Raw genomic sequence first — 26,900 nt, forward strand, 5'->3', positions numbered from 1 at the left:
GTAGGTTACGAGTTTTAATTTGTGTCTCTTTGAGTGGGACACAGAACGAGAATGATAGATGAGGAGAGGAGGGACACTCCGGGTATTTGTTCTCTGCACAGGCACTCACGCACGCACGCACACACACACACACACACACACACCAGCTTTGACATATGCAACTCACATTTCACCACCGATTTGGCATGATTCACAATTTCCTGGCTCTCTGCAACGCTATAATTCATAAGCCCGGTGAAAGGAAGGAATTACGGTTGGTTTTATCTGAGGAATACACTCATCTTACACACAACACCTAATCTTCTCCCAGCCGGTGTAATCCATCTTGTTGTTTTGCTCAAGTTTGTGTTTTCATTGTGTATTTTGCACAGCACTGGGCATTTTTTGTGACGAGACTATATCATGAATGATATTTGATATCCATTCGTCATGTTTTTTTTCTGTCTCATTAATCGAAATGAATGGTGTTGTGTGTTGGGCGTGTGCATTCTGTGTGTGTGTGTTGACTTTTCCACAGTAAAGACTAATCCTGTTGCACTGCTTTAAGATAATGATCTAGTTTAGGGCTGAACGATTATGGAAAATAATCTAATTGCGATTTTTTTGCCCCAATATTGCGATTGCGATGCGATATGCGATTATTTTTTAAGGTCTTTGTCTTCTGTATTATTAAACAAAGACAAGCAATACATCATATAGTATGGCCAATACTATATTACATTAATTTTAAACTGTTCTTTCCTGGAAGACAGACCTCTGTTATGATGACATGAGGTGATGCATGAATTAATGACTGACATTTTTATTTAACTTCTTCAATCACAACAGTATATTTGAACATACACAATAGTTTATTTTTAGCTTACAAACATCTGAGCATAAAGTGCTGACAAGGAACCCTGGTGTAAACATTAAAATGAAAGTCAGTACAATGTGCAGATTGCAGAAATATACATAAACAAAATCAGTGGCTTTACCACACTCAGTTTTTCGACATCTGTGAACTACTACAGTCATTCAATTAAAAAATAATATTAAATAAATAAAACTAATAAATAAAAAATACACACATCTTACTGATCTCTGCAGTCAGTAACATTACACATAAAGTGCAAACATAATAGCAATTGTATAAACACACACACAAACACGCCTTTAAAATTTAAAGGCGTGAAATTGGACGGTCTAGCCTTCTGATTAGCTAATCAGAAGGCTAGTTCTGATTAGCTAATCAGAACTAGCCTTCTGATTAGCTAATCAGAAGGCTAGTTCTGATTAGCGTCACCGCTGTCTCGGTGGAGTTTAATAAACTCGGCCGTCTGCTTCTTGCTATCTAAAATATAACCAGACACTGGTGTAAATTCTCGACTGTCTCATACTTCTGTTTAATAAGTTTTCTGTTTGACGTTTAGTCAGCTGTGTGAAAACCAAGGAGGAACCCACCCGGGGGATTAATAAAGTTTTATTTTATCTAATCTAATAACTTTAATCTCAGCCAAACCGATTTACTCACGAACAAACAAAACACTGAAAAAAGCCCAACAATAACATTTTTAGGTTGTCTAAGTGACTTATATATTACGTTTAACCCGAGCAGCGAAACTCCGCGGTGATCTGAAAATGATGTGCTGGGAGTTGTGCCGTTCTCGGCCGCATCAGTAACCCTCGAGCTCCCGGCTAGCTGTCGAGCTGGTGGGTAGCAGACGCCTCTGAAAACGTCGAAGCACTTTTGCAAATATGGGATATCTTGATAAACCGAGCAGATATTTGATGTTTACACAACTACTTTCTCGCCTGAAAATATGTTAAAAGTTTATTTTGTGACCCAGAAAGATTAGTATGAGTAATTTTAAAACTTAGTAGCGGCCGCCATTGTTGGAAACTGGAGTTTGGCTGGGCCGCGCTATGAATTCTGGGATATGGTAGTAATTTGGACAGCCTTCGGCGCGTCGCTGTGACGTAATCGGTCTACAAATGCGGCCTCAGGAGGATGCAGCCCATGAATTTGGACATGTCCAGAGTATAATCGCAGCCTTTGCGGTTAGAAAATTGCACTTGATCATGTCGCGATATTATCGCAAATGCGATATATCGTTCAGCCCTAATCTAGTTCACACACACGAACAGACACACACTGGCCTGAATGCCATTCTCCTCAGCGCTCGGTGTGGGCAGCTGTGTGTGTCACTCTGCTTTTGTTTTGCCATTTTCTCAGTGTGTTTTTCTAAGATCACCGTGGCTTTAGCTACAAACAGAGGTGCGTGTGTATTTGTGTGTCTGTGTTGGTGGGTGCATTTGCGCTTGTTTTTTGATCCGACAATCTTGCCAGAGCAGGTCACCTTAATGGCTGAAGCCCTGAAACAAAGAAAGCCATTGTTGCTGGTTACCCCAGTCTACCTTGAACTTCATTCTGCTTTTTTATTGCTTCTGCAATGTTGCCCGAATCGTAGCAAGATGAATCAGTATGTCTGTGAGATAAAACAGGCAGTTTATCTGAGACTTTATTTTGCCGTAACACTTAAATCTTACAAATATAGTTATTTGGCTTATATCGTGATATATATCGTTATCGCCTGAAACGAAAAAAACATATCGTGATATGAAAAAATCTTATATTGCCCAGCTCTAAGTAAAACCAATGCAATGCAGCAGGGTTGACCTATATTCTTATTTCTTGAGAAGTTACTGAATAAGTGTGCAGTGTCCCCAAGTTTCTCAGTCTGATCCAACCCTTGCTTCTTATATCTGACAAAGCCACTCTGTTTGAGGCTTGGCTATGGGAGATAAGTAACCAATGTGATGATGTAGTGAAACCAGTGAAATATACTTCCTCTCTATGTATTTGTTTAAAATACAATGATAGGGTTTTTTCTGTGTATAAGAATGTCTGGGACCAAAGACTTAGGATAATAATATATATAATTTGTTTTTTTTTAAGCATTAAAAAGCCGGAAAGGCCATCAATTTCAAGTAAGGCCTAGTAAGGACAGATTTACACTTTACTGTTGTTTATGCCAAATTCTGACCATATCGTCTGCACACACTGGTTGTAACCAGCGTCCTGTCCGCTTGAACCGGTCTGGCAGTTTTCTGGATGTTGTCTCTTTTTAAGACCTTTCTTTGTAAACCATAGAGATGGTTATGTGGGGAAAAATCCCAGTAGATCAGCAGTTTCTGAAATCCTCACCCAGCCTTTTGGGCACCAACAACCATGCCCCATTCAAAGTTACTTAAATGACCTTTCCTCGCCATTCTCATGGTCAGTTTGAACTTCAGCATGTCTGCATGGCTAAATGCATCAACTTGCTGAAATGTTATTGGTTGACTAGATATTTGTGTTACCAAGGAGTTAAGCAGATGTTCCTAATAAGGTGGCTGTGATACATACATACATGCAAACCCTTCTTTCACTCTCTGGCCTTATCAATAAATTGCTCACATTTCTTCCACTAAAACCTGATGGTGTTTGTGAAAGTACAGATGATGCTGTTTTTAAAAATGAATTTTCTTTTTTTTTAAACAAATTACTTTAAAAGCAAGTGTGGTGCTATTATGTAATGTTTTATTATATTTTTGCTCATGACAGTGCAGTCTTTTGTGGAAAACCTCATCCCTCCAAAACGTCTGCAGGAAGAATAATAGACTGGTTTTGTGACTGACCACTGTTCATTTTTTACTCTGTCCAGTGTGTTTTGGCAAAGACTTTTTTTAGGCCCAAGAATGTGGAAATTTTCTTAAACCGTATTTAGACTGTGTTCTATCACATTTGAAATGTAAACATTCAAATTTAAATTTTAGCTGCCAGGTTTTGAGGCAGCCAATGCCCAGACCTTATTTTCTGTCTATTTTTACTTTTGGTTACTCTCTTTAATAATAAATTGAAATGGACTCATTCTGTAGATGTGTTCTTCACCAGTAACAGAATTGCAAAAGATATTTATCATTATGACCTTGTTAAATAAAAAAAGAGGCCATTTGAAGGAGCTGATTGCTACTTCATCATTTCTTCCAACTTATTTATGTGGTATTTCTGCACAAGCACTCAATTATTTCTTTTTTTCGCCTCTCTACAGCAGAGCTCCAGTAACGGAGCTCCAGATGGCCAGAAGGTGGAGGGCAGCTGTCTGAGCCCAGAGCCAGCGGAGGAGCAGCGTTCAACGGACGGAAAACGTGTTAGCCGGGACTCTGACACCCGATCGGTGTCCCTGCTGGAGCAGAAACGCAAAGTAGTCTCCTCCAGCATTGACGTCCCCCACGCTAGGTAGGACTGTGTATATGAAATTCTCTAGCAGTGACAGTCTGATTCCTATCCTGCAGGCAGCTTAGCTAGAGTGGTACAGGCAAAGTTCACGAAAAGTTTATGACATAGATATGTCATCTCACAAATAGGACAGACCTTATGTGGGCTGACATCCTGTATTTTATTTGATCCTCGAAGCCAATTTTGCAGCACATAGTTTACAAGATAATTTGGCAAGAGTCTGCTTTACTCCATTACATAAATATTTTATTATATGGCCTCACACATGCTACACTCTTCCAACATACAGTGTTGTGTGTGTGTGTGTTTATTATAAATAGATAGATATATAGTTGCATAGATGTGTATGTGCAAGTAAGGCTTCAGACTGATGTAAACACTCAACAGTTTGTTTGTTTTTTTTCTACTGTTAATGTGGATGATGTCATCTCGGGCAGACAGCTGTCTGAGAACATGCCTCAAAGAACTGCTTTTCAAACCTTCTCCTTGTGATCGAGACAAGAAAGTTGACTTCAAGGGAGGGAGAGGGTAGCTAAAACTGCTTCCTGACATAGCGTGAACTACACCAGTGTCTACTATAAGATAAATGTGGATTATTATGAATCGTGACTCACATAAAGCTAGTTTAGTAGAATCCAAGAGTAAAAATATGGAGGCGGAAATGAGCATAATAGGTCCTCTATAAACCGATCCAGACATTTTGTTGATTTAGGATTCTATCCGTGTTCTGAATATTAAAAGGTTTTCAGCAAAATGTTGCTTTTGGATGCTGTTTCTTTAACTTGCAGAAGCATTTATGGGTATTGTTATTTAAACGGCATGCCTCTCTGGTGGTTTCTCAACAGTTACCCTGTTGAGCGTCTTTCCTGCTACACAGCAAAGACACCGTGGCCTTGCAGAATACTTTGCCCTTATAGCCCGCGTGTACAGTTGTTGCTTTCATGTGGTATAAACATTGTGGCACATATTCCAAACTGATCCTACATGCAGAACATAACCCTATACAACTGGAAATAATTATTATGTTATGATGCATTAGTTATTTCTTTACTCATTCGGTGGTTCTCTTTACACTGCACACACACACGTGCACACACACGTGCACACAAATATTATTTTAGACCACCAGACTAATTCCCCACATAAGCCATTTCCACAATAGAGCAGTTAACCATTGGTGGGCAGCAGTGCACGACAGTGAAGTTCTATCTAATAAAGGAACAACACTCTTTCTCAATTAAATGTGAAACCCTAATACCTTGTAAAGCACTTTGCTGTTATTGGACATCACTCCTCATTACCTGCCTTCACTCTGCTGCTGGAGTCCAATCGATGGCAACTTGCTGAAAAGTACAGCAAAAGTTTCCCATTTGTGCAACTTTATCACTCCATCCTGAGCTATTGCCTTAAATTTAACTGTTATTTGTTGATGAGTCATTGATTAGAAGCTGCCTTATGGCCCATTAAGAAGGAAGAAAGGTCTATCGCATAGATTAGACTGGAATTTCATACTTGTCCTTTGGATGGGGATTGCAAAAATATTGATATTTATGTGTTTATGGTTGGATGTCTTATTGATTATCTTGCTGCTCAAGTTTATGTGCAATCACTAGACCAACTTCATGTTGTCTAGTGATTGCACCTCCTCCCGCTGAGGCCAGCTAAAAACATTGTAGCCACGGGGAGATGTCTTATAAGTCACATTCAGAAATCCTCATAAAATGACTGAAATAAGACATGACCTTCAGAGAGCTTCACATCTTCAGAGTTATTGGTGTGGGCACACACAGCACTCCGAAAATCCAAATTGGCTCTCCAGCCAGAATTCCAACTGGATTATGTATGCTGTGATCTTATTTAGACTGTGCAGACATCTCTAAGGCACCAAAAACATGAGCACTGTGTGCAATACTTCTTAAATACGTGTGTATATAGAAGCAACCAATGACTAAAGTTAGATTTGGTTTTAAACTATGAACACCTTTGCGTATTTGGGTGTGAAATGAAAAGCTAACAATGGCTGCCATGGCTACTTTTAGCACATTGCCATGGCATGATGGCGTTTTGCAATGTGCTTCTGGAGTCGGGGGCTGTGCTATAACAAAAACTAGTCGTGTCAGATTGTCAGAATAGATCGCACTAATTCCAATCTCATGGTTAGAGGTTAGGATATGGTACCTAAACCCACTATCCACTCTAATGAAGGGCAGCAGATCTTTCACAGTAAACTTGGAAAGAACCCTGTAATTATGTTTTGGTTTTTTTCCCTGCTTTGTTCTAATGAAGCTCTGGCTGCCACTTGTTGAAACACTAATACGAACATTTAAGAAGAAGTCCTTGAAACCAATTCTGTGTACAGACTTTTGTGAAATGATAGCAAGTGTTATCTTCATTTGACAAGTCAAGGTTACACTTCACTTTTTTTGTTTTTTTTAGCTTGACAATTTCCATCTGCATCTGAACCAAAAGCTGCTAAAAAAGCAAAAACAGTCAAACATGCTGAAATGCTCTGGCCTTATCAGATCTTGTATTTTTAAGTCTTTTCTGGGGTTGTTTGTGTTACTGCCTTTTTGCACATCAGCAACTTTGTCATTATTAGGGATTTGTTAGTTATTTCACTTCGTGAGCCAAAAAATGAAAGTCACATAAATACCATTTGAAGTCATAAGCCACTTTTCCATAGATTTTTCCATTTTTCAATAAATCGCTGCACCACCTTCCTATTTTCATCGCAATAAATTTAAACAAATGAACTTCTGTACAGTACTCTACTTTCATTTATACCTGAAAGACACCTCTCTTCTGTTTCTGAACATTATTTTTCTGCCTTCATTCGGCAGACACAGTAATGACAGAGACAGGAGACATGGGAAGATAAAGCAAATGTCTATATGTGCAGATGACTTGTTTGCCCCTTAATAAAGTTTCAGCATTGAAGAAGAATAATTGTGGATTATAATTGTGCAAAAGCAGACTCCCCCCCCCCCCCCCCCCCCCCCCCCCCCCCCCCCCCCCCCCCCAAAAAAAAAAAAAAGAAAATCAATTTTCAGCCCAATTCATAAAGTGTGCTTGCACAATCAAGAAGATGGAAAGTTCATTGTTGCTGCCCCTGAGAGCAGGTATGATTCTAAGCTCTTTCTTTAGATATCCCCACAGTGACCTCGTCGGTATACAGCTCCATTATTGCCTCAAGATTAAGATCCAAAGGTCTCATCCGCTGCACACCTGCGACCAATTTTAAACCTGCTCCCACACTGGGGAAGAAATTGTGTCGCCGCTGACCACAGAGTAACGTTTATCTGTAATGAAGACAAAGGGGCAAAGAGACGAGAGGGAGGGAGGTGGCGAGGAGTAATGGTAAATGGTAAATGGCCTGTATTTATATAGCGCTTTACTAGTCCCTAAGGACCCCAAAGCGCTTTACATATCCAGTCATCCACCCATTCACACACACATTCACACACTGGTGATGGCAAGCTACATTGTAGCCACAGCCACCCTGGGGCGCACTGACAGAGGCGAGGCTGCCGGACACTGGCGCCACCGGGCCCTCTGACCACCACCAGTAGGCAACGGGTGAAGTGTCTTGCCCAAGGACACAACGACCAAGACTGTCCAAGCCGAGGCTCGAACCGGCAACCTTCCGATTACAAGGCGAACTCTCAACTCTTGAGCCACGATCGCCCCACTGGTGGCAAAGGGACGAGGGAGCCCAAGGAAGCCCAAGCACCGAGGGGAAATTTGTGCATACAGCGGAGGGGAAGAAGGTAACGGAGCTGAGAGAGCATGTGTAGCTATTAAGTTAACAGCAAAAGAGAGAGGAAAGGGAGAAAATGCCTGAGGATTTTTGTCAGAGAGAACTCTCCAGAGAAGTCTGACCTTGAGGTTGTTAATTGCGCTCTGAAAAAAAAAAGTTCCCTCTCAACTTGTGATTTACCAAGAAAATGTCTGGCTGTTTGATGGCTCTCCAGATCCCTTGCAACCTAGAATACAATAGGTTCCCTCCCTCGCTGGGATTCAGTGAAGTACCCAAATGCCTCTTCTGCAATCATTGGGAAACTAGAGGAAAAATGACAGTGTGCCATATAAGATGTTGGACCTCGGGGGGCTTTTTGTAACTACATTTCATGCTTCTGCCAGCTTGTCCAACTCTCTGTGCTTTATCGAGTAGCTGCGTACATTGCTTTTGTTTGCAGGATGCTTGCTTTGGCAACTTTTTATGAGTCCTGCAAACAGAAATCGATGGCATTGCATGATTGACATGTGTTGACTGATATTTTTTTCCATCACTACAACCCTCAAACGCTCAGAAATGATTTCCTTTTTTTGTCTTTAAAAAAAAGATTTATTCTGCACATTAAGAGTAGAAAGATTTGCTCACTGCGGCAGGTTCTGATTTGTTTATTGCCATGTTTGTCTTTGCTGAATTATCAGACATGGTTAAACATTGTCAGACTGTAGTCTCAGCCAGCTGCTGGGTCTGCTCCTTCCTCCAAGGGCTTATGTTTTCTTTATTCAGGAAACGGCCAATTGTAACAAGAGCTAGTGGGGCCAGACCAGTGGAAAACGAATGGCTTGGCTCTTGACAAATAGCATTCAGGAGACTAATTGCTAGCAGGGGAAGTGAAGTATAACCCTAGATGAAGGCAAAATCAAGAGTGCTTTGCTTGTTATTACAAAATCCCAAAACAGCAGATCTGAGGGTTTAAATCCTCTTCTCTTCAGAAAGCCAGCAACCCCCCCACCCCACCCCAAATCTGTCTAGCATTAACAGAGGTTATTCATGTATTTCTAAATGACTGGACCCCTTGCTGTTCCTCCATGATGTTTTTTCTTTCCTTGTTTCTTTTTTTAATACATAAAAGCTCAACAAAGTTACACATGTAATTTAATTATGGTAACTGATGACAAGGAGTCTGGTGGGGTGGACTGGAATTTGGGAGGGGACCAACTTCAAAACCAGCATTGTTGCCAAGAGCATTTTGTTATTGTCATTTTTTTTATTGTTGATCAGTGTGCTTGCAGATCACCCAGTTTAGTGCGCTGAGCCAACCATGTGCTCCACTCTCAGAGCCGCCTGCATCAGCCAACTCAGGCATGGAACAAGGCCAAAGACAAAAAGAGGCCCAGAGGGACTCTCAAATTATCGTTTGTCTTTTGATAAAGTGGCACGGCCTGTAATCAGTTTGTTTTCCTGCTGTTCGGTGGTTTTGTTTGTGTTTATGGAGTTTTCTTACCTTTTTGGAAACACCGCTGCAGCTCTCGCTGCTTTTGCACAACGTGTTTGTGTTTGCGGTGAGCGCCGGCGCTCGAGTTTCGAAATAAGAGAAAGTAGGGGAGCGGCGTGGGTTTTCGAAAGAGTGAGTGACATAGAGGGAAAGCGAGAGAGGGAGGGAAAAAGCGCACTGTGCATTTGCCAAAGAAAACAGTTTTCTTGGTTTGGATGCCAGTGGAGTTTAGAAACCAGAAGATTACTATCTGAAAAGACAAATCATTCCTTCTCCTCCACTGTCTAACTTTCCTAATCTCAGTGGGCCTTTATCTGATTGGATGTTGATGGGGTTTTTTTTTTCTCCTCACAACAGTTTGACCAAACCAGGTGTGCTGAGGCAAATATTCCGACAATCTGATTGGCTTTACCACACACAGCTAAAAATAACAGAAACGTGTTTGTATTCATATAAAAGGAACATTGTTCAGCATGTGTAAATCAGCGTTCCTGCTTTTGAACCATAAAAACGGCTTCTGAAAATACGAATGTTGTGATTTATTTTGATGGCAGCCTTAGCTGGGATTTTTTAATTTATTTATTTAGTTTTTTTTTTTTAATTTAAAGCTAAAGGAAAAAGTTTTTTTCCTTTAGCACATTCCTTAAATACAAGCAAATGGAAAATGGAGAGAACAAAAGAAAAGAAGGAAAAAAACACATTTGGATGCAGTGTGTTTACAGGCCACCCAGTAGCTCCCACCCCAAACACCACTGGATGTCCTGTGGTGAATAAAACCTGAACACTGATCAGAAAACTTTAAAGATGCTTGATTTGGTGCTGTATAAATAACTTTTAATTGAACGTCAGTGGCCGATATTCATCTGTTGTGTCACTACAGTTTGTACAGGCTAAAGGGTTAAAGAGCATGTGACTCAGAGCTGAAGGAGCTTAAAACAAAGATTTCTTTGTTTCTCTTGAACACGAGGGGAGATAAATAATGACGTCTGTATCATCTGTTGGCCAAATCGTTTTAAACATCGATATCAGCTCAGGATTTCACATTCATTGCATCCCGATTAAATCACTCTTAGATTTTTTTATCTTGCCTTAGCCTTAGAGTAGGATAAAGACAGCTTTATTTTTATGCTTTATTGTCGTGGAGCCCTGATAGAAGAAGCCCCAGCAGCCACTAGGGATCGTCTCAAGGTGTTGGCTCTGGCTTATGTGGGGTTAAAAGGTCTCTGATCATATCTCGGTACCAGGTGCATATGGGTTTTTTTTTGTGTATGTTTTTTTTTTATAATGGATCAGCAGAATCTTAAAATCAATTCTGAGAGGATCAGCTAACCAGTGTAAACATGCCCAAATTAGACTGATACAATCTAATTAGTGTCAGGGTTGTGCGGTAACTATCACGTGCATCAGTGCAATACCACACCCTTTCTCTCTAACCTCCCATTTTACATCTTTGGTGTCTCAGTAAAATATAACTCAGCGTAATGAGCCCAAATTAGATCTTCTCTGTGGGGATAAAGAATAAATGCACAGGAGACGTGAAACCCAGCTGAGACAAAAAAGCAGCGCATGTGCCGCAGGGTGTCGTTGGAGCTTTCGCGCATGAAGGATTTTTTTTTTTCGTGGAGCGCATCTTATTAAACAGAGGCCTGCATGGATTACTTAAATATCATGCCTGTTGTTTCTCGGGGGTTCTGCCTCCACAAGTTGGTGACATGTTGTTGATAAGTGAAGAAAGTAGGTTAAATTGGCTAACTCTGTTCAGCAGGATTTGCTGCCGCCATCTAATCTCAAATACAGTATTCACAGATCAACCTCACCCTGCTGTTAATGAAGCTTTAGATTTATTACACGTAGACTAATCAAAGGCAAACTCCTCTTCCTCCTCTCAATATCTGAGGCACGCAAGTGAGAGCCACACTGAGTTGGTCTGCCAGGACATTTGAAAGGATCTCGCTCCCGAGAACAACAAACCTGACAGGAGTATAATTGTGAGTTTAAATTTATATGCAAATGGGTTTTTAATTAAGTGTGCTGCTAGTGTACATGGGGGAATAGGTAGCTATGGATTAGTCGGCTGGCCTGAATCCAATATGAAATTTTGCCAAAGCGCTGGACGCAGGAAGTGTGCAGGCAAGGTGTGTGTTATTGTTGGGCTCTCATAGTGAGTTATGTGCAAGTTGACCTCTAACCCATGGGTCTGGGTAAGCTTAATATAAAAAATAATATAAGTTCGAGCAGGTCAGGGTCAAAAAGCGACAAAGACTGTTATAGGCTGAATAAATCAAAAAAATATTTTATGCTATTGGCTGGGCTGTGATTGCTAGTATACCTTACACCTATTCTTCCCCCTGCACAGACTGCACTCCAGCTACATTTATACATAATTCAATATCCTGTAACTTAAAAGGCTCGGCATGACTGATATTACTGGCAGGTTTCTGTCTATCACAAATATATGAGTACCCGAACATAATAATATATATAACTTCTTAAACAATTTGTCAGATACACGTTGCTAGTACCTGTTTGGAACCACATTTACTGTCAGTACTGCATTATTTCTTGTCTATAATCTCAAACCAGTTTGAGATTATTTTTGCCCAAATTTTGTGTGTGAATTGTATTCTCACTTTCCTGTTCTTTGCTGACAGGAGTAACACCTGCTGTGGTCTTTAGCACCTAAATATGTAGTATTGGTTGGGCTTTAGCTTATAGCCTGGATTGTGGCTGCAAAATTGTAGAATTATGGATAAGCTGTCTTGCAGTGGAGTTGTTGGTCAGGTTGGGTTTGAGTGGTTCATTTCAATTGATTTCATAATTGGATGGCGCAGTTATTAAAAACTCTGCTCTGAACATCCGTGTAGTCCGGGATTTACACTGACATTAACGATGGAGATTTGAAAGCACCAGCATACATCTGGCACACTAATTACAAACATTAATGATCTCCTGTCTTAATTTGAAGGTTCACTGCATGTGGTTTGATTGACTTGGTCTAAATAATGTATTTGAAACTCAAGATGTCCACTATTGATGTCTATCAGTGTAATTGACTCATTATAGCCCACATTTGTTTTGAAGCCATCAGCAAAAACTTGGGTAAAACAGGTATTGAGGCCGTAAATAAAGATAACGTGGCAATAATGTTCACTATTACTGTCAGGGGAGGGTGACTAAATGCTTTGACGTGACAGCACAGAATCACAATTTATCAATGAATTAAAGCCTCTCGGAAAATACCAGAAATTTGCTCATTTGTTCTATCACTGTTTTCCATCAAGTGGTTTTGTATTCAGTTGTCATATGCCTGAAATGTATACAGCAGTGGTTAAAACCCAGTGTTTGTGTGACGTTAGCTCTGTGGGCCCTCCGCTGCTGCAGTGGACTAATCTATAGTCCCCATTTTTAATGGACTGATTGCTGAGTGCTGTAGGAAAAGAAAAGCACCCATTGATCCTATTGACGCATGTGCATTATTCTCATCTGTGGTGTGTGTGTGTGTATATAAGGTAGTACTAATTAACAGCATTATCAAGTGGCACACATCGTATTCAAACATAAGAACTAATGATGACCTAAAGTTAATGTGGATTTTACTTCGATTTCCTCAAAGCTCAAACATTTAACTAGTGAACAGATGCTGAACAAAAGCAAGAAAAGCAACAGGGTGGATTACGTGGGCTGCTGTGCTTTTGAAATGACAATATGTGTGTAATATTTGTTTGAAGCTACAGCAAAGTCTTACATATAGCATTATTGACATGCATGCCAATACTGTAGAGGCTCCCAAAATACCCCACAAATCTCAATAGATACACTATATTGCCAAAAGTATTCACTCACCCGTGCCCCTTAGTTTCAGGAACTCTTCAGCATACAAAGACATGTTGGACAATTTCATCCTACCTACTTTGTGGGAACAGTTTGGGGATGGCCTCTTCCTGTTCCAACATGTCTGTGCACCAGTGCACAAAGCGAGGTCCATAAAAACATGAATGAGTGAGTTTGGTGTGGAAGAACTTGACTGGCCTGCACAGAGTCCTGACCTCAACCCGACAGAACACCTTTGGGATGAATTAGAGCAGAGACTGTGAACCAGGCTTTCTCGTTCAACATCAGTATCTGACCTCACAAATGTGCTTCTGGAAGAATGGTCAAAAATTCCAATACACACACTCCTAAACCTTGTGAAAAGCCTTCCCAGAAGGTTTGAGGGGTTATAGCTGTAAAGGGTGGGCTGACATCATCCTAAACCCCTATGGATTAAGAATGGGATGTTCATGTGTGTGAAAGGAAGTCAATACTTTTGGTGTCAGTCACCTCCAGCAACCAAATAAGGAATACATATTTTTCCCTAGCAACCAGTGGTTTCAAGGGGATTGCCGACCAGTCTATGCATGTGTGACTTTTCAGCAGAAAACCCATTAAACAAATATTCAAATAGTGAAGCATTTGTGTGCTGCTCTGCCATACTAAGACATTTTAAGAATGTGCTTACAGGTTTGGAATATATATTGCAGCTTGTTGTTTAAGCACGTTTGTTCGATTTTTTTTTTTGGAATTAAGCTGCAGTCTACTACCTTGTTTCCCAGTTTCTGTGTGTTTCATGTCTCGCATGCTGTAGCAAAAATGCTCTAAAAAACACAGAGAACTCAAAGTGATGTCTCACAGATTTTACAATTTCTGTCATAATTTGATATCAGTACTATTACACTGACCCAGGGGCACAAAAATATTGTGGTACCATTAGGAATTTGCAAGTCTAACCCAAACATAAACCCGGCGCTGCTGAAGTCCCTCCCACCTGCACACATTATTTCTAATTAGGGCCATCAATTGTAAAGCTTCACTGACCTGTCTGTTTTAAATTATTGATGTCTGTCAGGCTGACAGGCTTTATTAATTAAAATGGAGATGTACTAATTAAGAGCACCACATGAGGGTGTCTTAACTGCAGCCACCTTTTAATTTGAGTGTCGCACATCAGTTTTATCGCGGTTTGGCAGAGTGGGCGAGGCATGTCGAAGTGGCGGTGAAGGCAGGGTGGAGGTACCCTGGTTTGATTGTGTTTCATTAATCTGCATGTGTGTATGTGTTTACTCTTCTACTTTTGAGTTGTCACTATGCGGAATGCTAGCATCGTCCGCTTTATAGACCAGATGTTGTAATGGTTTTCTTACTTTGTTTGTGGTGTTTGCATGGAAACATCCGTTATTCTTCGTTATAATCTCAGCAGATAAGTGCAAATTAAAGTCAACGGCATACCCGTGGTAGTTCCTCCTATAAACTGCTCGCCATATGTTTTATTGCGGGGCCCTTAATTGTATTTTTAATCTGCTGAGACGCTGGACTGAGGCACCATATAAAAACTGTTTGGTGTGCTGTCTTCAGTAACTTATCTTGGTATTATGCAGGAACATCTTTCAATTAGTCTCTCAGATCTTTGAATGAAATGTGTAAATTGCTGTGAGACTTGCTTAGCATGGTTCAGTGCATATTTTTTTATCAAATTAATTGTGTGTCTGTGCATGTTCTTTTATGGCTAGTATATATTTTCAGGGACATTAATATACGTGTGGTAAGGATGTTGTAATTCCTTTTTATTGTTTCAATCCTACCATATTACTCACCAACAGCGTTTTTCTTATATCGGGTTATTTCAGGTCACAACAAAGGTTTCTAAGTTAGGGATGTCATCAGTACCAAAGCTGTTGATACCTTTTGATAGCAAAATTCAGAAAACGCAAATATGCCATAGGTCCTGGTAAACTGGTTAGCAATTTTGCCTCACAGCGAGGAAGTCATGGGTTTGAATCCACTGGGCGACCGGGGTTTCTCTGTGTTGAGTTTGAATGTTCTCCCTGTGGTTTCTCTCCATGTACTCTACATTCTTCCAAAAGTTCAAAGGAATACTTGGTGAGTCAGAATTCGCCGTAGGTGTGAATGTGAATGGCTGTCTGTCTCTCTGTGTTAGCCCTGTGATAGGCTGTCCAGGGTGTATGCTAGGGCTGCACGATTAATCGTTAGAAAATCGCGATCTCGATTCATACTTATGTGCGATCTCATTTCCAAATGACAACGATTTAAAAAAAAAAAAAAAAAAGACGACAACGACTGTACCGCATTTTGATCCGGGACGTAATCTGCATGAAAACAAGCGCTCACTCTTCCTGCTTGACAAATGACAAGGGCGGAGCCTTATACCACGTGGTACAGAAGCTGTGCCGTGTGATGCTAACATTAGCAGGGAAAAAAACAACGGAGAGCACGTCAGGGATGACGAGAAAGTGACAGGAGAAAATCCGTCCCGGTCAACCACTCAAACATCAATAACGGGAACCTTATACAGCGCTTCCCTATACCCGTCGAACTCCCGCAGGCACAAAGAAATTACGGAGGCTATCACTTATCACCTGACCAAAGATATGGCTCCCATCAACACTGTGCAAAAAGAGGGATTTAGGAAAATGATCAACACCCTAGACAAACGCTACACAGTGCCGTCCCGCAACTATTTTTCTATTGTTGCACTACTTGCTCTATACACGCAGTGTCGAGCAACGGTGGAGACGGAATTTCAAGCAGTACAACATTTTGCGGCAACCACAAAACGTGAGACATTTGTTGTTTTTATGTTTATTTATTGTTTTTATGTTCAGTTTCAACTGTTATGAAGTTGATGTGCAGTTAATAAGTGCAATAAATATTTATATTGGAAAAGAAAATCGTGAGAGAATCGTGATCTCAATTCTAAACCAAAAAATTGTGATTCTCATTTTATGCAAAATCGTGCAGCCCTAGTGTATGCTGCCTCACGCCCTATGACAGCTGGGATATTCTCCAGCCCTCCGCAGCAGCAATTCATCCAGGCATCAGACACCTCGAAGTGTTCTAGTCTATCGTTTTGTGCTGAAGAAGGACGCCCACATGGCTCACAAAACAACATGAAAGATTAGTGTAGCTTCCACGATGGCGCCGCCCCAACTTGTTGACAAGGCAGTAAGAGTCAGGTATGAAAGTACTTTGGTTTTTAACCTGAAATACACATTACCATTTTGTTTGAGACAGCTGGCATTGCTGTAGCGAAATCCATAGACCAAAATCCATAATCCAATAGACTTCCATGGCATTCTGTGATGTAACTAACATTATACCTCATCGTAACCTTAGTAGGCTAATCAGCCACTATTCTAACATTTCAGTCTGTCCTGTCTACAAAATATAATGATAATATTTGTTGATTTTGATTTTAAAATTACTTTTAAATAAAGGAGTTTGTTTAAGTTTAAATTTAAGTACATGAGATTGTTTTGGTTTTAATTTGGGTATGGAGAATCCTGCATGTTTGCTGGCTTTGGCTCTGACTACTGATTTTCTGGTATCGTGACATGCCTTCTATAATCTATGATTATTTTACTAGTCATTTTCCTTTGGCTCTGTTTCAAAAACCCTTTGCTGTGCAGCAAAATATCTTGAGTGCAATAATCCCCCCCCCCCCCAACACTTGTGGTTGGATGGACAAATCTCACATTTTTCAATTTTTCCTTTCCTCCTTTAGAAGAGCTTTGACCCCATAATCCTCTACTAATGGTATCAAAGGTTTTTGTATTAATCCAATGACAGTTGAGTATTGATCAGAGGAGGACACATTACCTGCTAATTAGCTGTTTGAAACAACATTACACACCATCATGTTGATAGAGAACTGAGTTTTAACCACAGGAATACGTTTTAGTGTTTAAAGAACTGATGTTGAAAGCGATTGTCAGTTACCGCCTGGGTTACAGCCAAGCTGTAAAAAAAAGAAAAGAAAAAAAAAAGCAGTCTGTAAAAGCACTTTTCTGTTCATTTGCAGTAAAAATAAAAGTACAGTAACAAATTTGTAGATTAAACAGGGCCTTCATCCGATCCTGACTTATGTAACGAGCCAAAACCATTATGTCTACATGAGTGTTAATATCCAGATGTGAGATGAATGCACCTTCTGGGCTAACAGATGCATCAAAGATATTTACACCGTGGGAGAGGCTATAATGCATTTAGAACTGTTGCATGTAATTTCACCTCAAAGGGAGCAATAAGATATTTCTTCATATAAGCAGCAACCATACACGCTAAATGTTGTGACAGCGCAGCGTGTATCGGGGATCTTTCGGTGCAGATGTGCTTGATTTGCTCTCAGGTTTTTTTTTGGTATTGTTATGTTTAGCGATGAAATAACTATTAGGAAAGCTAGAAAGCCCACTGCTGTGCAGCCTTCTTTGAATTGAGTTCAGTGCTGTTAAATCTTCTGCATTTAGCCAAAACTATCCCACAGATGTCTTCCTCAACAAAGAGGCCTTATGCTGCGAGGAGGGGAGCGATAAAGTTAATTGAAAGTTAGCCATTGGCGAGTCTGACATCTAACAACCATCTGCTGAGGAAGATCTACATAAATTGTTCCCAAATAGGACAACAGTGGAATATCCTTTTACTCCATAATCCAATAAGGGGCCTCCCTGGTCTTTGGTGTCTCCAATAAGATCTAAAGCTGCGAGGAGGCAGCAGAGCAGGACTGTAAATAAGTGAACAGGCACTTCCAAAATAGATTTTAAACTGTCATCTGCCAGGTTTCGGTTAACTGACTTGGACAGATTTACATTCAGTGGAAGAAGACAAAAGGACATGGAGGACGGCTGCCTTTGCTCCTAATTATTGTCCTTGTGATTGTCTCTCAGAAATCATCGTGACATTTAAAATCTGTAAACCTGCTTTTGGTGGTGCTAAAACTTCTAAATGGTGGACCTCAGCTGCATCATAAAAGCGCCAGATCATAATTGGCCATGGCCACACACCACCCAACCTTCAAATAAGATAAAGCTTCTGATTGGCGCGTCTCCTCTCTGTAGGGGTCCAGTGCAATATTCTCCCTGTCTCTCTTTTATCCACTCACACTTTCTCTTCTTTGTCTCACTCTCTCTCTTTTCCTCCACCGTCCTTTGTTCTTTAAAGACATTTGTCATTAGCTTCATTAGCTTCACCTGCAGGCCAGCAGACATGCTTACTGTAGACTCACAGACACACAACCCCTGAAGGTAAAAGGTTAATTTTTTCTTTTTTTCTTTTTTTCTTACAGCGCTGCTCTTCTTCAGGTTGTCGCTCGTAGCTGTACAAAACAGCTTGTAAGTAATTAAACAGCCAGCAGTGGCACGTCTTGCTTTGAGGTAGATTATAGGAGTATCTTTGTGCGGGGTGTGGGGTGTACACTTTCAGGGTGGTGCTGGAATTCAGAAGGCAGCTGGTACAGTTGCCCCCTCAGCCCCCCTATTTGGAAAGATTGTTCGCACCATCTCCTGTTTTCATAGACAAACATCAGCCCCACCGACGGCGCGTTCTTAATATCAGCGATGCGACTGTTTCCCCCAACTATAGATTCATTACCCTCCCTCCCACGTGCTTTCTGTATCATGTCCCCCTGTAAACAATGGGAGCCCGTGGCTTCGGTCACGTGGACTACCAGCTCTGCAGGCGAGGTTGTTATTGTTTTGATTTGGGTTCCACATGCTCGACTTGACTCCCATGTGAGCGGGATAGTCTGAGTGTGTGTGTGTGTGTGTGTGTGTGTGCAATCACTTTATGGGTTTGGGTCGGGTGGGACTCCAATGTTCTGCCAAACCAGAGAGCTGCAGAGCTGCAGATGTTGTGCATGTGTTTTTGCATGTATGCCTGAGTGTGTACTTGTGTGCGTGTATCGTAGCAGCTTTGGCAGCACTGTCTCACTATGAGCCGAAAATGGATGTGTTTACCAGGGGTTTCTCTCTCCCCTTCTCTTGGTCTCTCTTTTAAAGCACCCTCTCTTATTTTCGCTCCTCCAGCCTTGATGGAGGGAAACATAACACATTAGACAGTCACACCAAAGCATTTTCTCCAGCTTAGGTCTGCAAACATGCACATAAACCATGTTGCGTAGCCGTACTCCATATAGCATGAATAATTCACGACCCCTCATTGATATCAGTGTAAACACGGGTGCTTCCCTGCAGTATGGTCTTTGTGGGGAGTGTTGGTGACCGCTTTAACTTCAAATCAACTTACGCATAAGCCACGCACACGCCTTCTTCCAGTAACAACTTATTGCATTGCCAGTCAAAGCCACGGCCTTCACTAACCTGGATAAAGTTGTACTGGTGCTAAATCAGACTTGACAGCTGGTTTTATATATTGGATTAACTCAGAGGTGAATGTGTTTTCTGGGTTGAATGTATCCTGCTGTGTGAGAGATGATGTCTCACTGATCTTCACTAAAACAAAGAGAAAACTGTTGCTCCCCTTACTCCTTTAACCTCCCTCCTGTTTTTCCCACTTACAGTACACTTTGTACTCTTGCTGGCCAATCGTGTCCCTTTGTTTTTTTTTTTATTACATTCATCTCTCTTCCACTGTCCCACTTGCCCAGATCACTGCATGAGCTTTCCATCTCTTTCTTCCCCTCCTGCTTTTACCTCCCTCACCGGAGATATTCTGTCTTACTTTCTCCATCTCTGCTTTTCCGCTCTTTCCCCCTCTTCGCTCCCCCATGATCCGTGTCTCTCCCACCCTCCCACAGTCCAGCCCTCCCTCTCTTCCTTTGTCTTCTCTCTCTTTTCTGCCTGCTTTGTGTGTGTGTGTATGTGACTGTATTTTTCCTCTGACTGACAAGAGAGATGTTCTCCTGCTGCTGAGCTCTAGAAGAGGCAGCGTGGCAGAATTACAGCAGCGTACGGAACACACAGAGGCGGATACACGTTGTTTGTCCGAGCGTTCGACGACAAGGAGCCGTGTCAAATTCTGGCAACCTGGAGCGTTTTCAAAATTTCAAATGTGTCCACGAATTTTAGAGCTACCCGCTGTTCGTTTGGACGTTCTCACATGCAAACTTTAAATGTTTTAGCTTTAATTAATAATGTACACATAAATTAACATGCAGTGTACTCAACATGTATACAGAGGTCCACTGGAGACAAACACACATATGCACACCTCAAATTAGCTATGCAAATATGCCAGTCATTTGTAGTTGCTCCCCTATAGAAAGGGTTAAGTAACTAATAATCAGAACCATCACCCATCTGAAACTGATAACAGTATCAGAGAGAGGTAGACAGCAAAGAGACATTGTTTTTTTTTCCTTGTTTACCTTTTGATTGCAGACTACTGTAAGCTAAGGGACGCAGCGTTGACCCAAATGCTAAGTGACAATTGGCACGTTGGCTGGTTGAAAGCGTCCATCAATTTGTGGCCTCGCTCGCGGCTGCTTAGAGCGTTAGCGCTGAGGACGTGAGCGGCATGATGACATACACACAGGTGCGGGAGTGCAGCTCGGGAGTGCAGTCACATTCACGTAGCCTGTAGGTTTTCCTTTCTGCCGGTTTTATTGTCATTTCTGCCACACTTGCATTCGGATGCGATTTAATAAATCCTCTCATCGGGTGAATTCATTCTACATGGCGCGACGCGGGCTGTGCTTTGAAGAATGCAGATATCCTACACAGTTATTAATAATGCAGCAGGGATGTGGAGCATTTCTCTTTGTTTGTGGGACTTACAGATTCTTGTTTTCTGCAAATATTCCGATGTTGTGCATCTGCAGTAACCTACGTAAAAGCGGGATTTCTTGTGAACCATCCGTCCCCCCCTCTGCTTTAAAAGTGGACCAATTCGCTGGGGTACTCTTTCTTAGAGTTTTTATTTTAGACAATGGAGTTATTTTTATTTATTTATTTAATTTTACTGCCGATACTTTCAAATATTGCTGCTTTGTATTCCCCATCCAACCGCTAACAGTTTAAGAGAATTGCTTTCTTGGGCTGTGTTTAGGCTACCCCAACTCGTCAAATGGTACAGCCGGAGTAAAAGTAACTGTGTTCTTATAAAGGTGCCAGAGACAATTGAACATAAAAGCCAGGACAGTTCAGAACTGTTTTGTCATGAAATAATTGATTAAAATTCTATTTTCTACTTTTGTAGTAGAAAATAGAATTACGCTGCAAACATACAAAGCAGTTCTCATGTTATACTTTTATTTTTGTGTGGGAACAAAATAAGCAGAAGTGCCGACTGGAGAGAGGTTTTTCTTACTAATGTGCGCATGTATCTGTATAGATCTATATTGGATAATGGCGGGGTCTTTGTGTGGACTTGTTGACATGTTGGGAAGTAAGAAGGAAGGGGTGGGCTCTCTCTCTTATTCGAGCTCCCTCGCTCCCTCTTTTGCTTTGTGTTTTCATTTTTTTTTATTTTCGTCGCAGCTGTCTCCTCTTGGGCGGTGTCACACACTCACCACACAGGAGTAAATTAATCAGAGGTGATGCTCGCCTAATGCAGACTTTTCCCTAAAGACACACCCTTCGCTTCTCTGTGTCCCTTTTTTTTCTCTCTTTTTCTTTTTCTGCACCAAAGAAAGTGGAACGGAAAGGTCATCCAAACGTGCTTGCATCCTGCATTGATTGTCTCGCTGCCAATGAGTGATTTTTTTCTCTCTCTTTTCTTTTCTTTTTTTGTGTCTGTTTTCCTTTACCAGTGGGCAAGGAGCTCTTTAAATACTGAAGCCGTGCAGTCAACTTATCCTTTACAAAAGGTTAAATGTTGCACAATTAGCAAATAAATTTGGGAAGGAAGAGCTAGAGAGAAAGAATGAGAAGGGGATTGGGAGGGGGGGGGGTAAAAGTAAAAGGCTTTTAGGTAGATGTTGAAGTGGCGGGCAGATCCTTTGTCCTGCCTGGAGGCTGGGTGAAGTGATTGAACCAGCTGATAGGCCTGTTTTAATGCTCTCCATCAACTCAATCTCCAGAGGTTTTACGAGCACCTTCAGCAAGCCCGCACACACACAAACTCACTTGCACACTGTGACACACAGAAGCCATCTCTCACAAAGTGTAATTGGGAAAGAGGCTCCTTTCTCCGATGTGTGTATTGCTCTCTGGGGAGCTGAAGCGCTAGAGGTGTACATATGAAAGTGTGGGCATGTGCCTGTCTGCATCTGCTCTGGTTACAGCCAAGGTGTTTATAATCGAGCTCGGCAGTGATAAAAGGGTGCTCGTGTGGATTTCTTGTTTTTCCATGTGTCCGTGGTTTATGCGACTTAGTGGCAGGTGTCCAGAGGGCAGGTGGAGAGAAAGAACACTTTGAGCTAATACCAGCTGCTCTTACGACCCCCATAATCACCACTGCTCTCAACACTCAACGCTAACGCAAACACTGATGAGGTGAGAGGTAGCTGCAGGAGTAAATATACTCAGTGCTTAAAGGAAACAGGAAGTTTGATATCAGATTGGACTTGGGTAGTACTTGCCTTTTTCCAATATTAATAGTTTTAATAAAGCAAATGGACAGGAAACGGGCCGTCTTTGTAAAAGCTTGGATGCCAGCTAACTCTGTTATAACTGAGTTGCAATCACGGTAAGACACTTATAAGTCTTGCTGTTGTTTGGGCTCTAACTGATGCCAAAATGATGACCAGCTCTCAGAACTGTGCCTAAGCATGCGTAGCAATCAGCGAAGCATGGAAGCTGCTGCTCTGCACTTTTGCCTTGAAGCCTCTATAGAAGTTGTGTTGTCCAGTATTGCGTTTGTACTGACTAAAAGATTCTTTCTATGGCCTAATGTTTTGTGCGTAAAAGCATTCCTGCATCATTTTTTAGCAATAGTTATGGTATCTGTAGCTTTTAATGGCCTATAAACAAACAAAAAAAAGTTATTAAATGATAACATTCAGTTTTGAAAAACATCCCGAAGAGCCTTTCAGAGGTTAAGATTGGCAGGAGTTGACCGCTCTGTCAAAGACTGCTAGGGTGTTTATTGCAGCAGTTGGAGAATAATGTTTCTAAACATGAAATTACTTTCACAACTTCAGGAATTTTATTACTTTCAATTCATAATATCTTTAAAAAGAATCTCTCAAAGAAATTTTTACAGAAGGAACACGACTTAAAAACCAGCGCTGAATGGTTGAGATGCTCCTCAGGTGGCCTTGCATTAAAAACAGACCTGATTCTCCAGTGGAAATCACTGCATGGGCTCAAACACACACAAAAAACACTCATTTCATCTTAAATGAGAATCCTTTAAGGTGAGCTCAAGTGTTCTGAAATTCTTTTTGTAAACTATTCTCGTCACATTTCACAGTTTAACAGGGAGATGTGATGTTATCAGAATACAGTTTTCAAATCCAGCATCTCTGATCGGTGTCTGTTGCAGCCTACAGGCATCAGATTATTAATTGTATAATAGAGGTTTTAGAGTTTGACATGCTGCTGATCTCAGAAAGGAGCCAAACCACATTCGGCACTTATTGCAACAGCATGTTCAGACCTGTCACCTGTCGAAAGCATTTAGCACATTACGGAAATAAAAATTACAACAAAGGAGGCTCCAAAGTGTAAAGCAGGTGAAATCCTACAGCAAGCATGAATAGGGAAGCATTTCAGCGCTAAAACTACAGCAGCTGGTCTCCTTAGTGCCCAGATGCTTACAGAGTGTTGTTAAAGGAGGTGATGCAACACAGTGGTAAGCTTGCCCCTGCAGCAAAGTCAAAATGATCGTCTATTAAAAAAAAAAAAAAAAAGTAATAATAATAATAATAATCATGAATTAAATGTCTGTTTTAATATTTGACAGGTTGCCTTTATTTAACAGATAATAGTAAAAAAAAAAAAAAGGATTTTATTAATTTGCAAACATAATTTAAATAATTTGCTTTTAAAATTAAAAAAAAAAAAAAACATGTTGGGAAGGAGAATGAGGTGGAAACTCTTTCTCTACTGCGTCACATACAGTCACACGGCTGCCCTGTGTTCAGACGCACATACTGCGGCACAAAAACATAAACATCTCTCAGAACACATTTATTCATACACTCTTATGCACACACACATATGTTGTCACATGAACACACGAAGAAACCAAATGAATAGCTCGGAGCAGTGAGATCCACTTGTATTCGCTCTGCTCATTACGGCATTCAGCAACATCTATTCAGGGAAAGCCCATCACTCTCCGTGTGTGTGTGTGTGTGTGTGTGTGTGCGTGCGTGCGTGCGTGTGTGTGTGTGTATTTGCTAAGATTGCTTATCCCATGTCCCACCTCTTTACCTTTCTTTCTTCCTTCATCTTTTACATCCCTTGTTATCTTTGTATTGTTAGAAATATTACAATCTTTTGTTTTTTGAATAAGAGGGTTTCTCTTTATAATTTTTGATTTTTTGTCAAAGGTTTATGCTTTCTTATTTTTCCCTAATTGTTCTTTTGGAAATGGGAAATGTGTTTATTCTATAATACAGGTTAAAGTAGAGACAGATCGATAAAGTAGTGACTTTTAACTAAGGATCACCTGCCACTGTCTGAAACCCCTTGATATCAGGACGCTCCATGTGGTTGGTTTTTAGCTGAAAATCTGTAGACAGGAAAAGATGAAACACTGTACAATGATACCTCACAGTCTCCTCGTGCTTCACATGGTTGGTAATCCTGATAATGTTTGTGTGCAGTCGGCTGACAACGGATTGTCATGGTTTCTGGGTGCAAAAGTTCAACTTGCAAACACATTCAGATCACAGCTTTCCAGAGTTGCTGATGTGTGTTTTGTGTATTCTTCTTGTTTTGCCTAAAAAAGAGGAGACAGAGTGCTTTTGTTGTTCTTGTTATTCAGCCGCGTGTTTGTCAGGGTGCTTATTTGATTCAAGTGTAGATTCAGCTCTGAAGAAAGCACACAGAGATGCACTGATAGCATTGTCACGAGGGAGCAGTTCAGTACGTCAAGATTTAAGTCGATCCCCCCCAGAAAAAAGCCAATAAATGCAAAAAAACAGTAGTTCATGAATCTTAACTGAACAATTCATGCCTGCAGATTCTACAGTGTAAAAAGCATAACTGTACATTTACATCCATAGGTCCACCCGCTCATCTGCTCGCTAGCACAGTTATCTAATCAGCCAGTCATATGGCAGCAACTCAGTGTATCTGAGGCATGTGGACTTGGTCAAGACAACCTGCTGAATTTCAAACCAGGGGTCCCCAATCCCAGTCCACGAGGGCTGGTGTCCCTGCAGGTTTTAGATCTCACCCTGGGTCAACACACCTGAATCACATGATTAGTTCATTACCAGGCTTCTGGAGAACTTCAAGACAATTGAGACGGTAATTTATCCATTTAAATCAGCTGGGATGGATCAAGGACACATCTAAAACCTGCAGGGACACCGGCCCTCGTGGACTGGGACTGGGGACCCCTGGTCAAAACAATCGCTGGATCCCCCACTGGTGTGCGACATTCATTAACACGCTGACCAAAACAATAAATTAGAGCAGACAGGACAAAAATGATCTAATCCTTTGTTAGAATGCAGAAACAACAGTTCTTAGAGAGCCATCAGTAATCATGAGTAATCATGCCGTTTGTTGCATACGCTCACTGGCCACTTTGTTAGTTACCCCTGTTGAACTGCTCATTAAGACAAATATTTAATCAGCAAATCACATGGCAGCAATTAAGTGCGGTTAAGTATGTAGACACGATTAAGGCAACATACTAAAGTTCAAATTGATGATAGTGATTAAGTGGCTTTGAACGTGAAATGATCGTTAGTGCCAGACAGGCTGCTCTGTGTATTTCAGGAACTGCTGACCCACTGGGATTTTCCCATATCTCTAACTCTATATCCAGTGATCACCAGTTGTCTGGACGAAAATGCAGTGTTGATGTCACAAGAGAATGACCAGACTGCTTTGAGCTGAGAGGAAGTCAAATAACCATCAGTGACTGCCAAGGTATGCAGAAGAGCATCTCTGGATGCATAAAGACTAAAGCAGATGATCTACGGCAGAAGAAGACCACCCTGGGTGACACTCCTGTTAGCAAGCATAGGCTTATATTTATCTGTTGCTACATTTTTACCACCACTGGTGGTCATTTACCAGTTCAGACTGGTGGTGGTGGTGTAAGGGCGTGGGGGGATTTTTTTTGGCACACTTTTCCTTAGTACCAAATCAACAGTGTTTAAATCCCACAGCCTACCTGAGTATTTTTGCTGACTGTGTCCATCCCTTCATGACCACAGTGTACCCATCTGCTTCCAGCATAATAACACACCGTGTCACAAAGCTCGAATCATTTCAAGCTGGTTTCTCGAAAACGACAATGAGTTCACTGTAGTCAAATGGCCTCCACAATCACCAGATTTTAGTCCAGTAGAGTATGTTTGGGTTGTGGTGGAACACGAGATTCCCATCATGGATGTACAGCTGACAAGTCTGTGCAACTGTGTGATGCTCTCGTGTCAATATGAAGTAGGGCTGCCACAAACGATTATTTTGATAGTCGACTAGTCACCGATTATTTTTGCGATTAGTCGACTAATCAGATCATCATCCACTGGACGTAAAACTACAGCTTATATA

General features: G+C 41.1%; 1 protein-coding gene across 2 annotated transcripts in view; it reads left to right on the forward strand.

The window, feature by feature from the left end:
- Window positions 1–26,900, forward strand: part of znf704 (zinc finger protein 704) — a 54,599-nt gene that overhangs the window by 5,042 nt on the left and 22,657 nt on the right. The window contains exon 2 of one of the 2 annotated variants that reach the window (XM_076879233.1): window positions 4,077–4,261. In XM_076879233.1, coding sequence (XP_076735348.1) covers window positions 4,077–4,261 — 185 coding nt within the window. Of the gene's footprint in view, window positions 1–4,073; window positions 4,262–26,900 lie in introns of both variants that reach the window. The other variant, XM_076879232.1, reaches the window with a different exon arrangement.

Source organism: Maylandia zebra, linkage group LG22, assembly GCF_041146795.1.
Source record: "Maylandia zebra isolate NMK-2024a linkage group LG22, Mzebra_GT3a, whole genome shotgun sequence".
Lineage (NCBI taxonomy): Eukaryota > Metazoa > Chordata > Actinopteri > Cichliformes > Cichlidae > Maylandia > Maylandia zebra.